Source organism: Sylvia atricapilla, chromosome 19 (assembly GCF_009819655.1).
Source record: "Sylvia atricapilla isolate bSylAtr1 chromosome 19, bSylAtr1.pri, whole genome shotgun sequence".
NCBI classification, from domain to species: Eukaryota; Metazoa; Chordata; class Aves; order Passeriformes; family Sylviidae; genus Sylvia; species Sylvia atricapilla.
Genome location: NC_089158.1, coordinates 3,405,022 through 3,423,945, shown reverse-complemented (window position 1 = coordinate 3,423,945; position 18,924 = coordinate 3,405,022). Strand labels below are relative to the sequence as shown.

Sequence of the window (18,924 nt, the reverse complement as noted above, 5' to 3'; positions counted from 1 at the left end):
CTCAAACTGCATCCTGGAGTTTCCTTTGCATGGGATTCTGCTCTCAGTACTCCTCTCAAACTGTGGATAAAACCTGTTTAGTAAGAACAGCAAAGATGTAACTGTTTCATCTAGCTGAGAACCAGGAAAGGTGGTGAGCAAACTGGCTTAAAAAATTGGGCTGATCCTTTTTATTACAATCTTAAGATGTAATTTTTTTATACACACAAGAGATCTCGTCACCTCTTTCTGGGAATTCTTGTTTTTTTTTACCGTTGCTGCGTATGCCTCCAAGTAAATCTTTATCTCACAAGACTTAATTTGATTTAAAAAAGAACTTTTAGCAGAATTGCCAAGCTAACAACGTAATACTTTTTAATTTAAAATTGGATTGTATTCTTCCAAGCAGTCTTGCATGGCCTGAGTGTGAATTCCATGATGTTTGGGAGTAACAGCACCTTTTATCAGAGACCAGCTGCAAAAACCTTCACTTAAAGAATACAAAATGCAGCCCTTGTTTACATCTGTGTCAGGTCTGACTGTCCCAAGCTCATTTTTCTAATTTTAAGTCAGAAATGGAAAGCATTGGATATTTCAGGGGACTTGAGAATTCTCAGAATAATTGTGTAGCCAAGAGTTACTGTTAACCTTTAGATTTATAAACTCAGGACTTTTAAGAGGTATAAATAGTATTGTTGAGACTATTCTTGGCATACTGTGCCCTGCACTCCTGACGTGCATTTTTTAAGGGGTAGAAAACTGGGAGCAGACTCAGGAGTGATCCAAAGTCCAGAAAATGATCTTATGGCCACTTAATTTGCTCATTCTATTAAAATTACTGTAGAGAAAGTTTTTTTTTTTTTTTAAAAAGAAGTTGGTCATAGTCCATAAGTATCTCCTAGGAGTGAGAAGTTCTGATGAGACAGGGCTTTTTAATTTAGTTGCAAAAGCATAATGCATTTAATTATTTGACATTGAGAGCAATTAAGCACTGGAACAACATATCAAAGGCTGTGGTGGATTTGTCGTCTTTGGAATCATTAATCCAAGACTCGGTGCCCTTTTAGAAAAGCTGTGGCAATTGAGCCATAAGTTATGGGCTTGATGCAGGAATCATTGGCACTTTGATGGCCTTTTTGCTGTGGGTCATTTCTGATTATCATTAGAGCTTTGCTGGGCCTGGCTCTGCCAGCGCCACGTGGCACAGCCTAATTAGGGGAATTAGGAATTAGCCTCTTCCCCGTTTGTTCCCAAGGTCACATTGCTGGAGAGCAGTGGCTGGGGGTGTCTGGCTGAACCTGAGGGCTTTTATTGCTTCCTGCTTTTGATTCCAGCCTGGCTTCTGCCTGGATTCCTCTTCCTCTTTGGGTGTTTCAGCTGTTGCTTCACAAGCCCCTTAAGAAGAGTTCTCCTGCAAGTGGAGCAGCACTTAAAGCTCAGGATCATGGAAGGTTTGGGTTGGGAGGGACCTCAAAGCTCATCCAGTGTCACCCCTGCCATGGCAGGGACACCTCCCACTGTCCCAGGTCACTCCAATCCCCAGTGTCCAGCCTGGCCTTGGGCACTGCCAGGGATCCAGGGGCAGCCACAGCTGCTCTGGGCACCCTGTGCCAGCCCTGCCCACCCTGCCAGGGAACAATTCCTGCCCAGTCTCCCATCTAATCCTACCCTTTTTTAGCGTGAAGCCATTCTCCTTGTCCTGGCACTCTTTGCCCCTGTGAAGAGTCTCTCTGTTTCTTGTAGCTCCTTCAGGTCCTGGCAGGACACAGTGGGGTCTCCCCAGAGCCTTCTCTTTTCCAGGCTGATCCATCCCAATTCTCCCATCCTTTTCTTGTGTTCTGCTGCTTGTGCTCTTGTTTTGCTGGAGCAGTTCTGCCAAACCTGCCTGCTGCACAGCTGCCTGCAGTGGGATAAACCAGAGGGCAAATCCAGGGTAAGATGTCACAGCAGAGGCAGCTTTCACCCCGGTGTGACACTGTGGGAGAGAATGACAAGCAGGGACTTTGTTTCTGTTCCTTCATGTGTTTCCTTTTCTCACCAGGTCCCTCCTTGCTGGGCTGTAACAGGAAAATGTTTCAGGGGACTGGATGAGGGGCCTTGCCCTGGCCTTGACTTCCCTTTGCCACACTTGACACAAAAGGCACAGGAATAAAAGCACCATTAAACCAAGCCATGACTGTTTAAAGAATAAACACACATGGAAAAAGGAAACAAACAATCTGGACCTCTCTGTCTGAGGCTTTTAGGGTACATAAAATGGGGTTAGACGCTCAGGAAGGGGATTGTTTCCTAAATTAGAGGAGGAAAACATTGAAGTCACATCAAGAGCTGAGAAATGGCACTCAGGGACATGGCTGAGTGGTGGACATGGCACTGCTGGGTTAATAGTTAGACTTGGTGACCTTAAAGGCCTTGTCCAACCTGAATGATTCTCTGTGGAGCTGTAGGAGCTTTTCTTTCATAACCAGAGGTGCAGGATTTGACTCTGTGTTGTGTACAAGCTCAAACCAGGGCAGGTGTGAGTGGCTGTGGTGCCTGGGGGAGGCTGCAGGAACAACTACAGAATCCCCTTGGCTTGCAGTAGGAGCCTGGAGCCTGCCTGGGGCTTGGAATAGCAGCAGCTGGAGTGGGAATACGTGGGTGAAGAGAGGCTTGGACAGCTCTCTGTGGATGCACCTCAGTGTCGAGGAAGAAGCTGCTTTGGCTGTGTTTGTTGTGTGCTGGGCAGGAGAGAGGAGCCTTTGCTGAGGCTCAGTGGTTCCAAATGGTGTCCAAAGGGAAGGATCCCTTTCCTTTGCTGCCTGCTCCTGTAAAACTGCTCTGCAGGGCTGGTGCTGAGCCTGCTGGGTGTGACAGCCACGCTCAGGGTGTGTTCTAGGGAATAGATGCTTTGATTGAGATGGTTCCTCTTCCCAGGACCCCCCAGAGCTGTGTGAACAGGGTCTGCTTCTTGTCACCACCTCTGCGAGGTCACCTGTCACCTGCACAGCCCTCAGCCCAGGAGGTACTCACCTCAGCCAGGCTGGGAGGGTTTAGGCAAAGCCCCTGATGTGCTGTGTGCTCCTGCTGGGAATGTGGTCCTGCCTTCAGGTGAAAGTGATTTTGGTTCGAGAGAAAGGAATTAAATTAATTCCCTGATTTTTTAAAAATTATTTATTCGGTGCAGAAAAACTCAGTTGTTAACTGCCTTTTTGTTTTCCAGCATGCAAGTAAAGACCCCAAAGATGGGAGAGACAGCAGAGATCAGAAGGAATCCAAGGAGAAGGAGTTTGAGAACATACTGGACTTTGTGAAGCCGTTGTCGTTGCCCTCTCTCCCGGGCCTTCACCAGTCACTACCTCAGAACCAGAGCTATGTGGCCACCACCAAGTCGCAGACAGGTAAAAAGGGAAAGCTTGGAATGTTGGAATCCTGAGCAGCTCCCACCTCCAAACCTGTGTGTGAGGCTGAGAGGGAGATGAGAGGAGGTTAACAAGGATTAAAACCTCTGGTAGTACGTTTTTGCCACTGGATCTCCTCCAGGGTTCCCTCCCCTGCCTCTGCTAAAAGCTCTTCTTAGAGGAGACACTTTGATCCCTTTTTTCCTCTGGGATGTTCTGAAGAGGTTTTCTATCAATTCTGTAGGGCTTTGAATATCTCCACAGCTGCTTACCAAAGAATTACAGCCTTATAAATAAAATTAATTGGGTTCACAGAATTTTTTAGCGGCCTCTTCATAAATTCTGGTGAAATTTCATTACCACGGAAGATGAGGAAATGCTTTCAAGGAACAGGCTGTGCAAGTGCAAACAATAACAGTGGTGCTGAAGCTGGCTGTTCCTTAAAGAGCCTGCACCAAGCATCCTTCTGCTGTGCAGTCACCAAAGCAGCAGGCAGGGAGCTGTGATATCTGGTTTGATTAGAAGGCCAGGAGGGAGACTTAACAAATTAAGACCCAATCAAAGGAGTGAAAGGAATCAGACAGACTCCCATAGTAGGTGTGAAATGAGGTTAAATGGCAAACACCTCTTCATGTAAGGTGCCTTTTCCCCTGTGTGTTCTTCAGTTATTGTCAGATTGCTTCCATTGTCAGTCAGTATTGTTGGCCTTGCAGTCTCAATTTGAGCAATTGGATTCCATTCAGTCTCCTACAACATCAGCACTGCCAAGTGCAGGATAATTTAAGGATTTGATGCTGTGTGTGCTGATGGAGGGGCCAGGAGTGTGCAGAGGGCACTCGGAGTTTGGGAAGCTCTACAGCCCGGGCAGGAAGCTGTTTGTGTGTCTGCACATCTCTGCGTGTCATCTTCTGCCTGACTTGTAAATAAGTCAGTTGGAGTGAGAAGTTTTCTCAGGTCATGACCTCAGGTGTCATTTCATAGAATCACAGGAGGTTTGGGTTGGAAGGGACCTTTCAGATCCCATCCCACCCCTGCCATGGCAGGGACACCTCCCACTGTCCCAGGTCACTCCAGCCCCAATGTCCAGCCTGGCCTTGGGCACTGCCAGGGATCCAGGGGCAGCCACAGCTGCTCTGGGCACCCTGTGCCAGCCCTGCCCACCCTGCCAGGGAACAATTCCTGCCCAATCTCCCATCCAGCCCTGCCCTCTGGCAGTGGGAGCCATTCCCTGTGTCCTGTCCCTCCAGGCCGTTGTCCAAAGTCCCTCTCCAGTGCAGCCCCTGCTCTCTACCCCGTTTTCATTCCTCAGCAAACTTTGGGTTCCCTGTGCTTCTCTTTTCCAGCTGCTGCAGTATCTCGCAAGAAAAAACGGAGAATGGGAACCTATAGCCTGGTTCCCAAGAAAAAGACCAAAGTGTTAAAACAGAGAACAATGATAGAGATGTTTAAGAGCATAACTCATTCCTCTGTGGGTGCCAAGGTAAGGCCAGCACTGAGCCCACTGCACGTGTTTGTTGTCACTTCCTTGTCCCTTTTTTGGGACACCAAAGCCATGTGGAGGTGCAGGGACGTGCTGGTTTGTTGGGATCAGCATCTTCCCTTCTGAATCTGCATCTTCCCTGTGGCAGCAGCTTCCTGCCCAGAGCAGCCTTAGTGCTTTGGGAATGTCTGTTCCAGAGTGGTTGTTCAGATACCAGCTCCTAAACAAACTTTTCCCAATGAGTGTTCCCCTTCCATCCTGGGAATCCTGAGCAACTGGAGAGATTTCAAGCGTGCCCCTTTTTCTTTTGGTCTTCAAGCTTTTGTGTTGCTGCCTGAGGCTGTACAGAAAAACACTTGGCTACTTATGAAAGTTTAGACATGGACTCACTCCTGAGTAAATTCTGCTTTTGCTGTGACCTATGCCCTGAAGTTTTGGTCCTAGAACTCAAGGATTTCAAGGAGTGATATGAAAATCTCAATGTGATGTAACTTCCCTTTCCATTCCCTAGAAACCTTCCTTGCAGCCCTGGGGGGTTGGAATGGAGCTCTCCTGCCCTCACTCCCTGTGAGTCTGGAATGACTCCTTGTGTCCCCAGGTCCCACAGGGTGAGGTGACACGTGGCAGGAGCTCTGGAGGAACACACAGCCACCTCTAGAGCTCCAAGCCCAAAGGAGAATGTGGGATGGATGCAGCTCCTCTGTCTCAGGGATTGATGTTGTCTTTGTGTCTTGGGCGACTTCCAGAGTGACAAGGAGCTGGGGGATGGCAGCCCCCACGTGAACGGGGAGAGCATAGATGTGGACTCTGAGGAGGAGGACTCGGATGAGCTGGAAGAGGAGGATGATCATGGAGCAGATCAGGTGGCTGGGTTTCCTGTGGATGACAACAGGACCTCCAAGGACAACGTGTCCGACGTAGACAACGCCAGGAAGGTGATTCCTGTGCCCTGAGGAGCAGCCTGGGACACTGCTGGGGTCTCAGGGGTAGGAGGGGCATGGATTGAAGCAAGTTCTAGGTTTTATTTCACCTGCAAGGTGACAGAAGGGTCAGCAATGGTAGAGAGGCTCTTTGGTGACCATTTCCTGCTTCCCACTGCACCTGAGGGTCTTACCACCTCCCCCCGCCAAGTTCCAGCCCTCCCCAGTTCTGGGATCCACTCTGCAGAACCCTCACCACATGTGGTTCTGGAATTCCCTGAATCAATAGGAGACATCATCCCAATCTTGCTTGGGAAAGCACTAAAACAACCTAGTTGCCTTTTTTCCCCAAATTTTGAATCACAGTACGGGCATGAGGCTGGGTTGGGATTATCAAAAAATTGAAATTTAATTGGAAAACTATTCTGGAATGAGGGTTTGGTTTTTTTCTCCCTCTGCCATCCCCACGGATGTTCCTGATGTGATTGGAGCTCACTGATGAGCTCAGGGCATGTGCAGGTTGGGGCTGGGGGTGCTCAGGTGTGTGTGGGGCACAGCAGGCTGCTGGGGGAGGCTCAGCTGGGATCAGCAGGGTGCTGGGGGATGCTCTGTTTTTGGGAGACCCAACCTGACTGACCCCTTCTGTTCTCGGGCAAATGGTGGCTGCAGATTGATGATGGCGAGTCTGAGGAAGAACAAGAGTCTGTAGAATCTGGGGAGGAGGAGGAGGATGGAGACGAGTCTGACTTGGTAAGCTGGGTTGCCGAATGTGTTTTTCAGCCCGTGGCCTGTTGATAATAATTCTTCCCCTTTGCACTGCTGCCAGAAAAAGAGAGAGAGAGAGCAAAGCCAAGGCGGTGCAGTTTCAAGTCTCCTTGACAAAACTCATTCTCTGAAACCACCCACACACGGAGTATTGTTTTCCACAAGGTGCTTAACCCTGATCCGTGGCACAATTAATTGCTTTCTGATGCTAACTAATGGGCTTTTGTTGTTTTCAACAAGGTGTTGACTGCTTTTAATCATTCGAATGTTAGCAGAGGTGTTTAAGGGTGCTTGAGTTCCTCAGATGTGCAGTTGGCACGTGGTAGGAGCCAGCGAGGCTTTCTCACTGAAGTTCTGCTGGGGTGGGGTTGTTCCCAACCCATCGGCCCAGCCCACGGCCGAAATTCACTGGTCCTGCTGAGCAGGGAGACAAACAGCTCACAGACAGACAGACAGACAGACAGACAGACACTCTCCCTGGGACCTTGGTCGTACAGCACCAGGTCAAGACCTTCAGCAGTTGCTGGGGATTTGTACTTTTTTTTTTTTTTTTTTTTTTTTTTTTTTTTTTTTTTTTTTACGGTTAGAGAACCTAATTCTTAGAGAACCTAATGATTTTTTAATTTAAATCGTTTGTTGGTTGTTTCTGTCCGCCTCCCTCCCCTTTCCCTAAAACCTGTCTTTCCACAGCCTCTCAAGTTGAGGAGCCAGCATTTAAGGCACCCCAACTCTTCAGCCACCTTGAGAAAATTCTTGATGTTTTGAGCTGAAGGTAGAATCATGCACACGAAACACATCAAGTGAACCACTGGAGCTCTTCAGGGTCTTGTTCCCCGTGCTCTGACGCTCCAGGAGCCCGGGAGGGGCAGGGGCAGTGCAGCCTGTTCTGGGCAGCTGAGGCCAGGCTGTTGTGTTAGCCCACACCAAGGCTCGGGCTGGGACTCCAAGCTCCCAGGTGGGCTCTCCACATCCTGGCCAGTGGTTTGAGCTCTGCTGAGTCACTCAGCTCCCAGACACGACTGGCTCACACACAGATCTCACTCCCACGAGCAGAGCCATGCACTTGGGGTAAAGCCACGTGCTGAGGCCACACTCAGGGGTCTGGGGCAGCACAGACACCCTGGAGAGGCAGAGCTCAGCTCCATGTGTTCCCTCCTGGGGAGAGCAGGGCTTGGCAAAGCTGCTGCTGGTGGTACCAGGTTTTTCCAAGGCTTTGCCTGCAGCTGGATAAGCATCAGGAGCCGACAGTTTCAGTCTGAACACGAGTTTTATGATGGATGCATTAAACCCTGGCAGGGTTGGGGTGCCTGATGCCTGTTCTGATGTTGACTTTGAAACCCCACCCCAGACAACTGAATTTTTTTAAACCAAAACCCACAGTGTGTTGAGATTCATACATGTGGCTGAGTATTTGCTGCATGACTGCTCTGTGCTGCCCTGTGCCTGGCTCAGGGAGGGGGCTGCTCTGCTGCTGTACACTTCAGTTCCCCTGGGTCCACTCCAGCCCTGCCAGGTGGCTCTTTAAGTGCAAAGTGGGGTTTTTTTGTGGAGAAATATGAATATTTTAGTTTGAAAACCCAACTGCCAGAGTTGAAGAAGCGTTGAGACAGCCCTTTGAGGCACAGGGTGGGGTGTTTGTGCAGGACCAGGAGCTGGACTTGGTGATCTTTGAGGGTCCCTTCCAGCTCAGGATATTCTGTGATTCTACAATTATTTTTTGGGAGAAGCTGGAAGTGTACAAGTGCCAGCCCACTTGCAGTGCTGCTCATGAGCGTGGTGTGAGGGCCTCCATGGAAGAGAAAGTGCAGCCTGCCCTGCTGAACTGACAGGAAATCCACCCACACGTGTGCCTGAGTTTCCTTTTCAGGGCTATAAAGGCCTCTGAGCAGCCCTTTGGTTTCAAACCCCTGGTCCTTCTCACACAACTCGAGCTGGGTGAGGGCTGTCCCACAGAGGGACCCTGGTGCCACCATGCCTGACGTGCACGTGGCCTCTCTGGTTCCTCAGAGCTCCGAGTCCAGTGTCAAGAAGAAGCTGCTGAAGAGGAAAGGGAAGACGGACAGTCCATGGCTGAAACCCACCCGCAAGAGGAGGCGGAGGAATAAAAAGAAACAAGGCGGTGTGCTAGGTAATTCATGGGGTTTTGTTCCTTCACTCCACCCCAGTCAGCCCTCCAGGTGCAGGGGGAAGAACCTGAGGCCTGTGAGTCTGCAGGGCTCACTCTTCCTTCCCGAGGTTGGGCTGTGAGCTCGCCCCTGGCTGCACGAGCTGCTGGTGTCACTGTAACAGCAGAACACGTGGCTTTGTCCTTGGAATGCTGCAGGAGTTTTATTTTCTTCATGAATCCCTTTATTTTAGAGTATCCAAAAAAGAGGCCTCATGGGGTTTACAAAAAGGAGGAAGAGGAATTTTGTATGGGGAGATAGTGATAGGACAAGGGGAATGGCTTCAGACTGCAAGATGGGAAATGGATATTACCTGTACTGGAGAAATTGTCTCCTGTGAGGGTGGGCAGGGCTGGCACAGGGTGCCCAGAGCAGCTGTGGCTGCCCCTGGATCCCTGGCAGTGCCCAAGGCCAGGCTGGACATTGGGGCTGGGAGTGACCTGGGACAGTGGGAGGTGTCCCTGCCCATGGCAGGGGTGGGATGGGATGAGCTTTGAGATCCCTTCCAACCCAAACAAGTCTGGGATTCTGTGATGTGTGTCCATGTGGACTCCTGTCCCATGAGCTCAAGGGAGCGTGTTTAGATGCAGAAGGAAAGGAAAGAACCACCCTGGAATGGTGCTCCATTGCTTTTATGTGGATGCCTGCAGCTGAATGGAATGTGCAGGTTGGCTTTGCTCCTTGTGGAGGAGCCACAACATTTGGAAGGAGCTGCCTCAGGCCCATCTCAAGTGTGGGTGTTGTTCCAAGGGTCCCTCTTGTTTGTCCAGAGTCACTGAGCACCAAAGAAGGTTTCAGTGAGCTCTGGTGAGAGGTGAGGAGATGCAGGAGTGCAGGCTGGATGTGATGCTTCTTCTTTGGGAAACGTAACAACATGGGAGAGATAAAGTGGATAGTGCAGCTGTGCCTTCAGCCTCATTGCTAAGGTTTCGTACATCCACCGCCACCAAAAGGTTCATTTTTATTCTTCTGGGTTTGCTAGTCCAGTGCAAAAAGGTTGTTTTTGTACCAGCAGCTTTTTGGTGCTTCTGAGTAAATTGACCATTTTTCAGCCCCTGCTCTGTCACTCACCTGACTGGCTCCTCTTCCTCCCAGGATGCCATAGGGACCCTTGATCTCTGTCACAGCAAATGCCCAACTCTTCATTTCAGATGCAGATTAGGTTTCTGCCCCTTTGGTGAAAGTGGGAGCTGGTCTTATGGGGTAACCAAACTCTTGGCCAAGCTGGGCTGACAGAAGCAAACCAGGAGAGAAAGTGAAGCCAAGGGAGTGCAAAGGACTCTCCCACAATCTCCTCCCAGCTGCAGCTCTGTTCACTTTGAGGCAGAACTTGACTTTTTTCATGTTTCCTCTCGCACTAAGCTGGATGTCACCTCTCCCATCCTCCTCCTGAGGTGCAGCTGGCTGTGCCTGGCCAGTGTGTACCTGAGCCCTGGGCAGCAGGCTGGGGGCAGGAGGATGCTCAAGCCCTGCTTCATCCCTTCCTTGTGCCCTCACAGAGGCAGAACTCATCTCATGATTCCCTTTTCTTGTTCCCTGCCCGGGTGGAGGTGGAAGCTCAGTGTGACAAGAGCAGCCATGGCCAGATGTGTGTTGGCACATCCCGTGTGCTCTGCGCTCCCCCAGGGAGCCTGCACAGCCCTGGGGTCTGTGTCAATCCCCTGTCCCCACCCAGGTGCTGAAGCCTATAAAGCCTCACTGGGCAGCAGGGAGGGCCCTGGCCAGGAGAACAGCATGGAGTACATGGAGGTGTCCCTGGATTCCCTGGATCTCCGGGTGAAGGGCATCCTCTCCTCGCCAGTGGGAGGTGAGTGCTGCGGCTGCGGCTGGGGTTGGGGCTTGGTTTGAGGGGGGGATTGGGGTCGAGGTTGGGTTTGGGGTTGGAATTGGGCTTGGATTTGGAGTCAGAGCTGGTTTTGTGTCTGAGTTTGGGTCAGGTTTGGGATTGGGGTCAGGGCTGGGTTTGGGGTCTGGTTTGAATTTGAGTTTGGGGCCAGGTTTGGGGTCGGGACTGTGTTTTGGGGTCAGGTTTGGCGTCCGGGTTGTGTCTGGAGTCAGGTTTGGGATCGGGTTTGGGGTCCCTTTGTTCCACGGGCGGCGCCGTGCGGGGCCCCGGCTGCCCCCTGGCGGCCACAGAGCGCACGGAGCAACGGGAATGGGGATGGGAATTGGGGATTGGGGATGGGAATTGGGGATGGGGATGGGAATGGGGATGGGAATTGGGGATTGGGGATCGGGATTAGGGATGGGGATGAGGGATGGGGATTAGAGGTGAGGATAGGGCTGGAGAGGGGATGAGGGTTGGGATGAGGATAGATATGGGGCTGGGTTGGGGATGATGATGAGGGTAGGGATGGGGCTGGGATAGGAATGTGTCTAGGATGGGAATGAGGATGATGATGGACATGGGACTGGCTGAAATGAAGACAGGGATAGTCCAGAATGGGAATGGGGCTGGGCTGGGGGTGAGCATGAGGATAGGTATGGGACTGGGGTAGAAACAGGGATGGATTTGGAATGGGAGTATGTCTGGGGATGTGGGTGAGAACAGGGAGGGTGCTGGGATGGAATGAAGGTGTAGATGGGATCTCAGTTCCAGTGAGGCACTTTATCTTGGGAATACTCTCACCAAGGGTCCAAGGTACTGCCCCAGCATCCTCCTGTCCCACTCAGCATCCCCCCAGAACTGCTATCACCACTGCTCCCTCAGGAACGGCTCTTTCAGCCCTGGGAGAGGAGGGACAGTTGCTGCTGCCAGTGCTGAACTCTTCTCAGATCCTGCATCCCCTGGCTGCACCTGCCCATCTGTCCCCACTGCTCCCTCAAAGGTTGTCTGGCTCCTTTGATAGAGCACATCAAAGAGAGGGTGGGAGCCTTCCCCACCAAGGGAGGGTCAGGAGGGATGAGGGATGCTTTCACCACAGCCTCTGGATGTCAGGCAGATTAGGGAAGTGACAGCTCAGAAGGCGAGGAATGAGCTTTGTGATTTGTGCTCCCAGAGAAAACTCTTAAACCTTTAAGATCTTGACAGGATTTTTCATGAAAACAGCAAGGACTTTCCCTGGCCTTGTATGTCTTGGAATATCCCTTTGCTAGGCTTGAGCTTGCAGCTTGTTGTGTGAAGGAATTCCTGATGGGGTGAAAGGGGCTCGTGCTCAGCTGGCAGGGTCAGAGCCACGGGCAGGGTGCTCTGGGGGAGGCTGCCACTGCCAGGGCAGCTGAGGAGGAATATCCCCAGGGATGAAGTTCAATCTGCAAAACCTCACAGTGAGATTATTCTCCATTCCCATTCAAAAGCTTGAAAAACAGCAGCCAGCTTCCTTCTCAGTGTGAGCCCATCCCATAGCAGTGGGTAGGGAAAGCTTGGGGTGCTTCAGGGGGAACCATCCCCAAACCCAAAGGCTTCTGCATTGCAAACATTGCAGACATGGTTTGGTGCAGGACTGGAACAGGAGGGTAGGGCTAGAATCAACCCCCTTGTCACTAGGCCAGTGTTTGGCAGTCTTGGGGAACCCAGTGGTTGATTTCAATCCAGGGGAACCACAGGAATATTCCCACAGTGACCCCCCTCAAAAGCCCTCATCCACCTTTCCATAGGTTTGTAAACCTTCAGCATCAGAGAGGAGATGAGGAAAAGGCAAGAACATGGGAGCATCTTGCTGCTTTCTTTTCCCTGGTTTGTTCTCTTTCCAAAATAAATAATTCTTGGTTGGCTGACACCAAACAGTCCCAGGAATTTTGTTTTCCCATCTGTGTAATAAGCCTTTGCAAATAGGAATTTGTGCTTTCCTGATCATCTCTATTTATCACTCCACTGCCTATTCAAATTCCCAGCTCTGTGTGGTTTCCTACAAATTTCCTGGTGCCAGAGCCCAGTGTTGTGGGGAGGGGAGAGAGGCTGATAAAAACCTGCACCTCATTGCTTTGCCTTTTTGAGGTTTTCTCAGAGGAAGCTGATTATAACTTGATTACTCTTGATTTCAGCACAGTGAGTGTGGCTGGACTTGGGAAGGTACAGGAGGCTTTTGCAAACTCCAGCTGGTGTGAAAGTGTCTCTTTTACCGAGTGGTGCAAAAGCCTGGAGAGCATCTCAGGACGTGGAATGGGAAGATGTCACAGGAGACATGGCTGGTGTTGATGGACTGGATCCTTTCTCCTGGAAGAAAAGTGGAGTTAATTCACAGCTTTTCTGTGCCCCAGGTCTCTCCAATGGCCCTGAAGCCATGGAAGTGGATGGTCTGCAGGAAGTGCCCCTGTGTAGCTGTCGAATGGAAACCCCCAAAAGCAGAGAGATCACCACGTTAGCCAACAACCAGTGCATGGCCACGGAGAGTGTGGATAACGAGGTAGGAGCCTGTCCTTTGGCTTCCCACAGCCTTTCCTGCTGAGGACAAGGCCATGAAGAGTGAAAAGCTGTGCCAGGAGCACGTGTGGGGTCAGGCAGGGGCTCTGGGCCTGCTAAACTGGGACCCACTGGTGTGAGGAATGGCAGGGCTGGTGTCCCCTCCCTCAGCTGAGGGCTCAGCACTCTGTGCCTGTCACACACCGGGGTGAGGCCCCTGGGAGGGAGCAGGTGCTGTGTCTGCACTGGGAGAGGCTCTGGGTGGGTCTCTCAGGCTTGTCCTGGCATGTGTGGCTGGGTCTGGTTGATGTAACATTCACACTTCAGGCCAAATGGGCTCAAATACAGGAACCTGCATCAGAGGGAGAAAATCCAGTCAAGGATTGGAGCTGGTTTCCCTTGGCTGCAAAGGAGCTGTTGCGAAACCTTTCTGTGGCCAGGTGTTGAGTTCAGGAGCTTGGCATGGCCTCTGCTGCCCCAGCCTTCCTCTCTCTTCCTCTCTTTCTGTCCCAAAGCTTCCGTGTCCTGGCAGCTGTGCAGCCCCAGCTCTGACTGCCTGACAGGGATTGCACTCCATGCCTTTGGGTTGCTCACAGCTGGGCTGGTTGGGCTCTGCTGGTTCCAGAAGTGTGGAAGGAAGTGGCAGAAGTGACTCCATTCCAAAATCTGGAAAGTGAGAATTGCAGGGCAGGAATGCTTTTGATGGATTCTCCTTCTACTGGGAGGCACTTGGGTTTCTTTCCAGCTTCACTACAGCCCTCCCACACTCACCAGAGGTAGCACAAGGAGTGAGAATATCCCTAGTTCTCCTCTAGGATCCCAGGAGAGGGGACAAAGGGATAATCAGGTTTGTAGACCAGCTCTGCTTCTGTTATTGTGTGCTGGTGCCTGTAGAGAGAGGAATTTCCAAAGAATGGCAAAATTGATTCATTAAAGAGAAGATGTCCTGGGAGACTCATCAGAGAGAGGGGGTCCCCAGGGTTTCTAAACAAACACAAGGTGTGTGAAAGAATTCCTGCTCCTGGCTATGGTGAGTTGACAGTTCTGTCCCTGGATAAATCACAGGCAGAAATAGCAAAGGCCGTGCTTTATGTTAGATTCTTTTTAATGATGGGATAAGTGACTCAGAGATGTTAGAGGAATATTATATGTGTGAACAGTGGCTTCTTCAGACTGTCATGTCCTTGGAGAGTGTTATAAATAGTTATGAGCACCCTGCTGCACTCTCTAATGGTTGGAAAATAGCAATTAATCATGTTGAACTTTTTTTAGAGTTTCTAACAAATAATAAAGTGGCATAACAGTGCAGGGTCTTCCTCACACAGGTAATGCAGCTTTCCACCTGTCAATGGAATTGCCTCAGCTCAGTAAAATTCCTCCTCAGGAGAAGGTCCATGGTGCTCTTGTGGCACCCCTGCAGCCTCTGGGGTCGGGGTGGTGACAGGGATTAGTCTGGCCAAGGTGTCTCAACCACAGAAGTCTCTGCAGCTGGAATTTGGGAAAGCTCAATTGGAGATGCCAAGGGCAAATGATGAGCCCAGGTTAAAATCTCTTCTCTTTTCCCACAGGGGTGTTGCTTCTGCAGGAGTGGAATTAAAAAAAAATAATTAGAGACAATGTTTAGTTTTGTTGAGAAAAAGCAGCAAATCCTTGGCTGGAGCAGAGGGGCCGTCTGTGGCACAGTGTCCCTGACTGACTCTGTCATGAGGACAATAAATTCTCCACCTTCCCTCCAAGGGACCCTTCCTTGGAGCAGCCTTTCACCTTTACATTCCTCGTTTATAAGTCCCCTTTTGCCAGGTGTTTGGGGAAAGTAAAATTATTATCAAGGGGAACCTGAAACAGAACCCAAAGAGCGTTGTGTCATGCTGGGAGGTGACAGCTGGGCTGGGACAGTGTGGTGGCTGTAGGAGGTGCTGCTCCCTCTTGGTGCAGCAGAGCAAGGAGCACTGGCTGGGAGCAGGGAACCCCAACTGTGGAACGGATCAAGTTGGGGCATGAGAAGGCATGGAGTGATAGGAAAAGGGGGATGGCTTTAAACTGAAGGAGGACAGGTGAAGAATGGAAAGAAATTTTTCCCTGTGAGGGTGATGAGGCCCTGGCACAGGGTGCCCAGAGAAGCTGTGGCTGCCCCTGGATCCCTGGCAGTGTCCAAGACCAGGCTGGACCAGGCTTGGAGCAGCCTGGGACACAGTGGGAGGTGTCCCTGCCCAGGCAGGGGATGGAATGGGATGAGCTTTAAGGTCCCTCCAACCCAAACCATTCCATGCTTCTGTGATTCTCTGATTTTTAAGCCCAGAGCTGTAGATGGGTTGAAATCCTTTGGAAAACCTGCTCCAAACATGACTTTAGCTGAGCTCTCATGAAAGCCTGGCTCTTCATCCCTGTGGTCTGGGCAGGGGCCAGTGCTGGAACCAGTACAGACGATAACTTCCCTGGCAATGAGGAGCAATTATTTCTCCCTTTATCTTCCTGTGACTCGGAGTTTTGAGCGGTAACAAGATTTAGTGCGTATGGTCTCGTTCTCTTGGTCACTGACACCCGCTCTTCCTGGCAAGAGGAGAGTGTGTGTTGTGTGAGTCAGGCCCCTGGGACTGCCCCTTCTGCTGCTTGGCTGTTGCCTATTTCCAGTTATCATTTTGTTGTTGTTGTTGTCGCAAGGAACAAATGACTCGGGGTGCACATGCATGTTAGTTAGTAAATGATGCATTCCTTCCTGAGAGCAGCTTTCACAGCTTCCTGCTGCACTGCTAATGCTCTCTGGCACACAGCTGAATTCCTGTGAAAAAGCCAGGCCTCCTCGAGGCAGTGTGCAGAATCTCCCTCCGCACAAAGCACAGGGAGTGTTGTGGTCTCCAGTAATTTCATTTCCTTTAATTTCTCCTGTTCCAGCTGGGCCGATGCACAAACAGTGTGGTTAAGTATGAACTGATGCGCCCGTCTAACAAAGTCCAGCTTTTGGTGCTGTGTGAGGACCATAGAGGGAGGATGGTGAAACACCAGTGTTGCCCTGGCTGTGGATACTTTTGCACTGCAGTAAGTCCGTGCTCTCGATCTAGGGAAGGGGGTACCTGTTGCAATAGCTGGAAGCTGAAGGTGGAGATGGTCCCTAAAGGGGTTTCCTGACTTCCTGGCATCAGCCCCACCTCGTTCCACAGCACATCAGGAGGTGTTTTCAATAGGAATGTGTGTGAAGGCAGCTGAAATCATCACTTTTATCTTCCTGGAGACCCCCAGGGGGTGTTGCTGAAGGGATTTCACGTGCTGGAAGTCTTGCATTTAGAATTTCTTCGGAACAAGGGTTTGTTGTTTTTCTTTCTGTGTACTGAGATCAATCACATCCAAAAAAATGTCTTTGCTTGTGCCCCCATCTCTGTGTCCCCTCAGGATGGGGAACCTGAGTGATGGCACTGGACCAAAGCAGTGGTGGAGATTTCAATTAGGTTAGATATTAGGAAGATTAAATATTAGGAAGAAATTCTTCCATGTGAAGGTGGTGAAGCCCTGGCACAGGGTGCCCAGAGAAGCTGTGGCTGCCCCTGGATCCCTGGAAGTGTCCTAGGCCAGGCTGGACAGGACTTGGAGCAGCCTGAGATAGTGGAAGGTGTCCCTGCCCATGGCAGGGGCATTGGAACAAGATGAGATTTAAGGTCCCTTCCAACTCAAACCACTCTGTGATCTCCTGCTGCTTCTTCCACCTCTGCTACCGAGGCTTTTAAGGGACTTGGTGCAGTCCTTTAGTGGCCAGTGTCCTGCTTTGCCTGTGGATAAAGCTGAAAGGCACCAACTGAGGCCTCACAGAGTGGTGATGAGGCTTAATTGTGTGATGCTGGTATTTTTCAGGATGACTCAAGGAAAGATGCTGCAGTAGTCTCAAGGATTATTGTAGTAAATGGAGCCATCCTGGGTTTTCCTGCTGAGTCAAAGATCATTTAGAAGATAAAATCCTCAAAACCCTTCAAGGCATTTTGCAAAGCTGAAATAGAGTTAATTAGCTTGTTTGGGAGGACTGAATTGAGGAGAAGAGGGGGTTTGACTGGCCTTTCCTTGCACTCTCTTCCATCTTTCAGTGCTGTGTGCTGAGAGAGCTCACAGTGTTCACAGAGGTGAACCTGGAGTGTTTGTCTGTGCCACCCATCCCCAACCCAGAGCACAGCAGGGCTTCAGGCAGCCCCAACACCACAGGCAGGGAGTTCTGGGGCCCTGCACAGCAGTTGCAGGGACTTTGCTAGAAAAGCAAAACGATTTTCAGAGGAATTGCCCAGTTTGTTGCATGAGCAGTCAGCTCGTTTGGGTTAATTAGGCTGGTCCAGGCAGAAGAGTCACATAATTTGGGTTACAGTGAGGTCAATACCAGATTCATGGAGGTTCTTGGATGGTTTGTGTACAGCTTTGTTTCGGGTAGTTTTTAATGCTGGCTCAGCACAGGTCTGAAGTTTTCTTTTCCAGTTTTGGGGGCGTCCTTACAGTGCACTGGCACTTCTAGAGACAGAAGCGAGAACGTCAAGCGTTAGAGGGAAGAGCTGGAAATCGGGACTTCTTTGTTCTGTTTCCTAAGCACAATTCAAAATCTTGCTTTGCAGTCCTTAACCAAGTGAGTTTTTCCCCCTTTACCTTGGTTTTGTTCTCTTCTAAAGAAGTGGCAGTGCTTGCTTTACTGTACTGGACGCAGCAGGGCCGAGAGAGGTGGTGAGAGGAGTGGCTGGAGCGTGTGAAGGGGCGAGGCAGGGCCCGAGCAGGGGCTGAACTCCTTCTCTGTGGTTTTTTAAGGGCACTTTCATGGAGTGTCAGCCCGAGAGCAGCATCTCCCACCGCTTCCACAAGAGCTGTGCCTCGCAGGTGAACGACACCAGCTACTGCCCTCACTGCGGGGAGGAGGCCTCCAAGGCCAAGGAGGTGACAATAGCCAAGGCTGACACCACCTCCACGGTGTCCCTGAGCTACGAGCAGCAGAAGCCGGCGGCTCTGGAGGGCAGGGCCGACACCACCACGGGGAGGTGAGCTGGGGAGCACGGGGGGATCTCCAGCCTCCTGCCGCACACCAGGCTTTGCTTTCAATGTTTGGGCTCCTCCTGATGAGCTGGGAGCTGCCTGGGCTGGTTCAGCTGCAGGGATCTGCACGGGGGTGTTTTGTGTCACTCGCTGCCCCAGGCAGAGGCTCTGGAGGTTGAGGGGTTCGGGAGTTAAACCATTCCTTCCTCTCGTTGTTAGGAGTGGAATAATAGTGGAATTAGTTGATATTTGCCATGTTTGCTAAGTGACAGCCATTCCCCTCTGCAGTTTCTGACTCGCACCCACAAGTGCAAAGAGAGGGGGAAAAACACAAATCAAACAAGCTTTGTGTTGAACTATGCTCTGACTTCCCATCCCATCTGGCCTTGTTCAGGTGTTTCAAGACTTAACCCGTGTGCCTGGGTCTCCTGTAGCTCAGAGTACATCAAGATGCAATCAGAGGGCAGTGCAATTCCTTTCTGGGGCAAGTTCTTACCGAAAAAGCTGTAAAATACGTTGGTTTGGGTTTCGATTTCACTTCTACTCATCTGTATTTAAAATGCATTTGCTTTCCTTTTTTGGCACAAGAGAGACATTGTTGTGTATTTTTAATGGTTGTGCTTTGGCTGTCTCTCATTTTTCCTCTTCAGTGGCACTGGGACGAGGTTGTCAGAGGAAGACAAGCCAGAAAGTTCGGCTGCTGAAGGGTTTGACATCGCTGGGTCTTCAGTTTTTCCAAAGCCTACTACTAGCTTGACCCAGGGACCAGTGAAGGAAACTCTGGAAAGTGCCCTGATTGCCCTGGACTCTGAAAAGTAAGGAAAAGACCATTGGGTCACTCCAGTTCCCAGCAAGGTTGCTTAGCCTAGAGAAAATGAGATTTAGCTTTTCTGGATTTTAG

At 50.7% G+C, this 18,924-nt stretch overlaps 1 protein-coding gene across 14 annotated transcripts in view; it reads left to right on the top strand.

Moving 5' to 3' along the window:
- The window catches only part of LOC136369591 (histone-lysine N-methyltransferase EHMT1-like), a 115,810-nt gene that overhangs the window by 72,217 nt on the left and 24,669 nt on the right, over nucleotides 1-18,924 (top strand). For 12 of the 14 annotated variants that reach the window (XM_066332490.1, XM_066332495.1, XM_066332492.1 and 9 more), the window contains 10 exons: nucleotides 3,182-3,359; nucleotides 4,703-4,839; nucleotides 5,586-5,774; nucleotides 6,429-6,509; nucleotides 8,532-8,652; nucleotides 10,365-10,496; nucleotides 12,890-13,035; nucleotides 15,924-16,067; nucleotides 17,802-18,028; nucleotides 18,674-18,838. In XM_066332490.1, coding sequence (XP_066188587.1) covers nucleotides 3,182-3,359; nucleotides 4,703-4,839; nucleotides 5,586-5,774; nucleotides 6,429-6,509; nucleotides 8,532-8,652; nucleotides 10,365-10,496; nucleotides 12,890-13,035; nucleotides 15,924-16,067; nucleotides 17,802-18,028; nucleotides 18,674-18,838 — 1,520 coding nt within the window. The remainder of the gene's footprint in view (nucleotides 1-3,181; nucleotides 3,360-4,702; nucleotides 4,840-5,585; nucleotides 5,775-6,428; nucleotides 6,510-8,531; nucleotides 8,653-10,364; nucleotides 10,497-12,889; nucleotides 13,036-15,923; nucleotides 16,068-17,801; nucleotides 18,029-18,673; nucleotides 18,839-18,924) is intronic. The other 2 variants (XM_066332500.1, XM_066332499.1) reach the window with 1 other exon arrangement.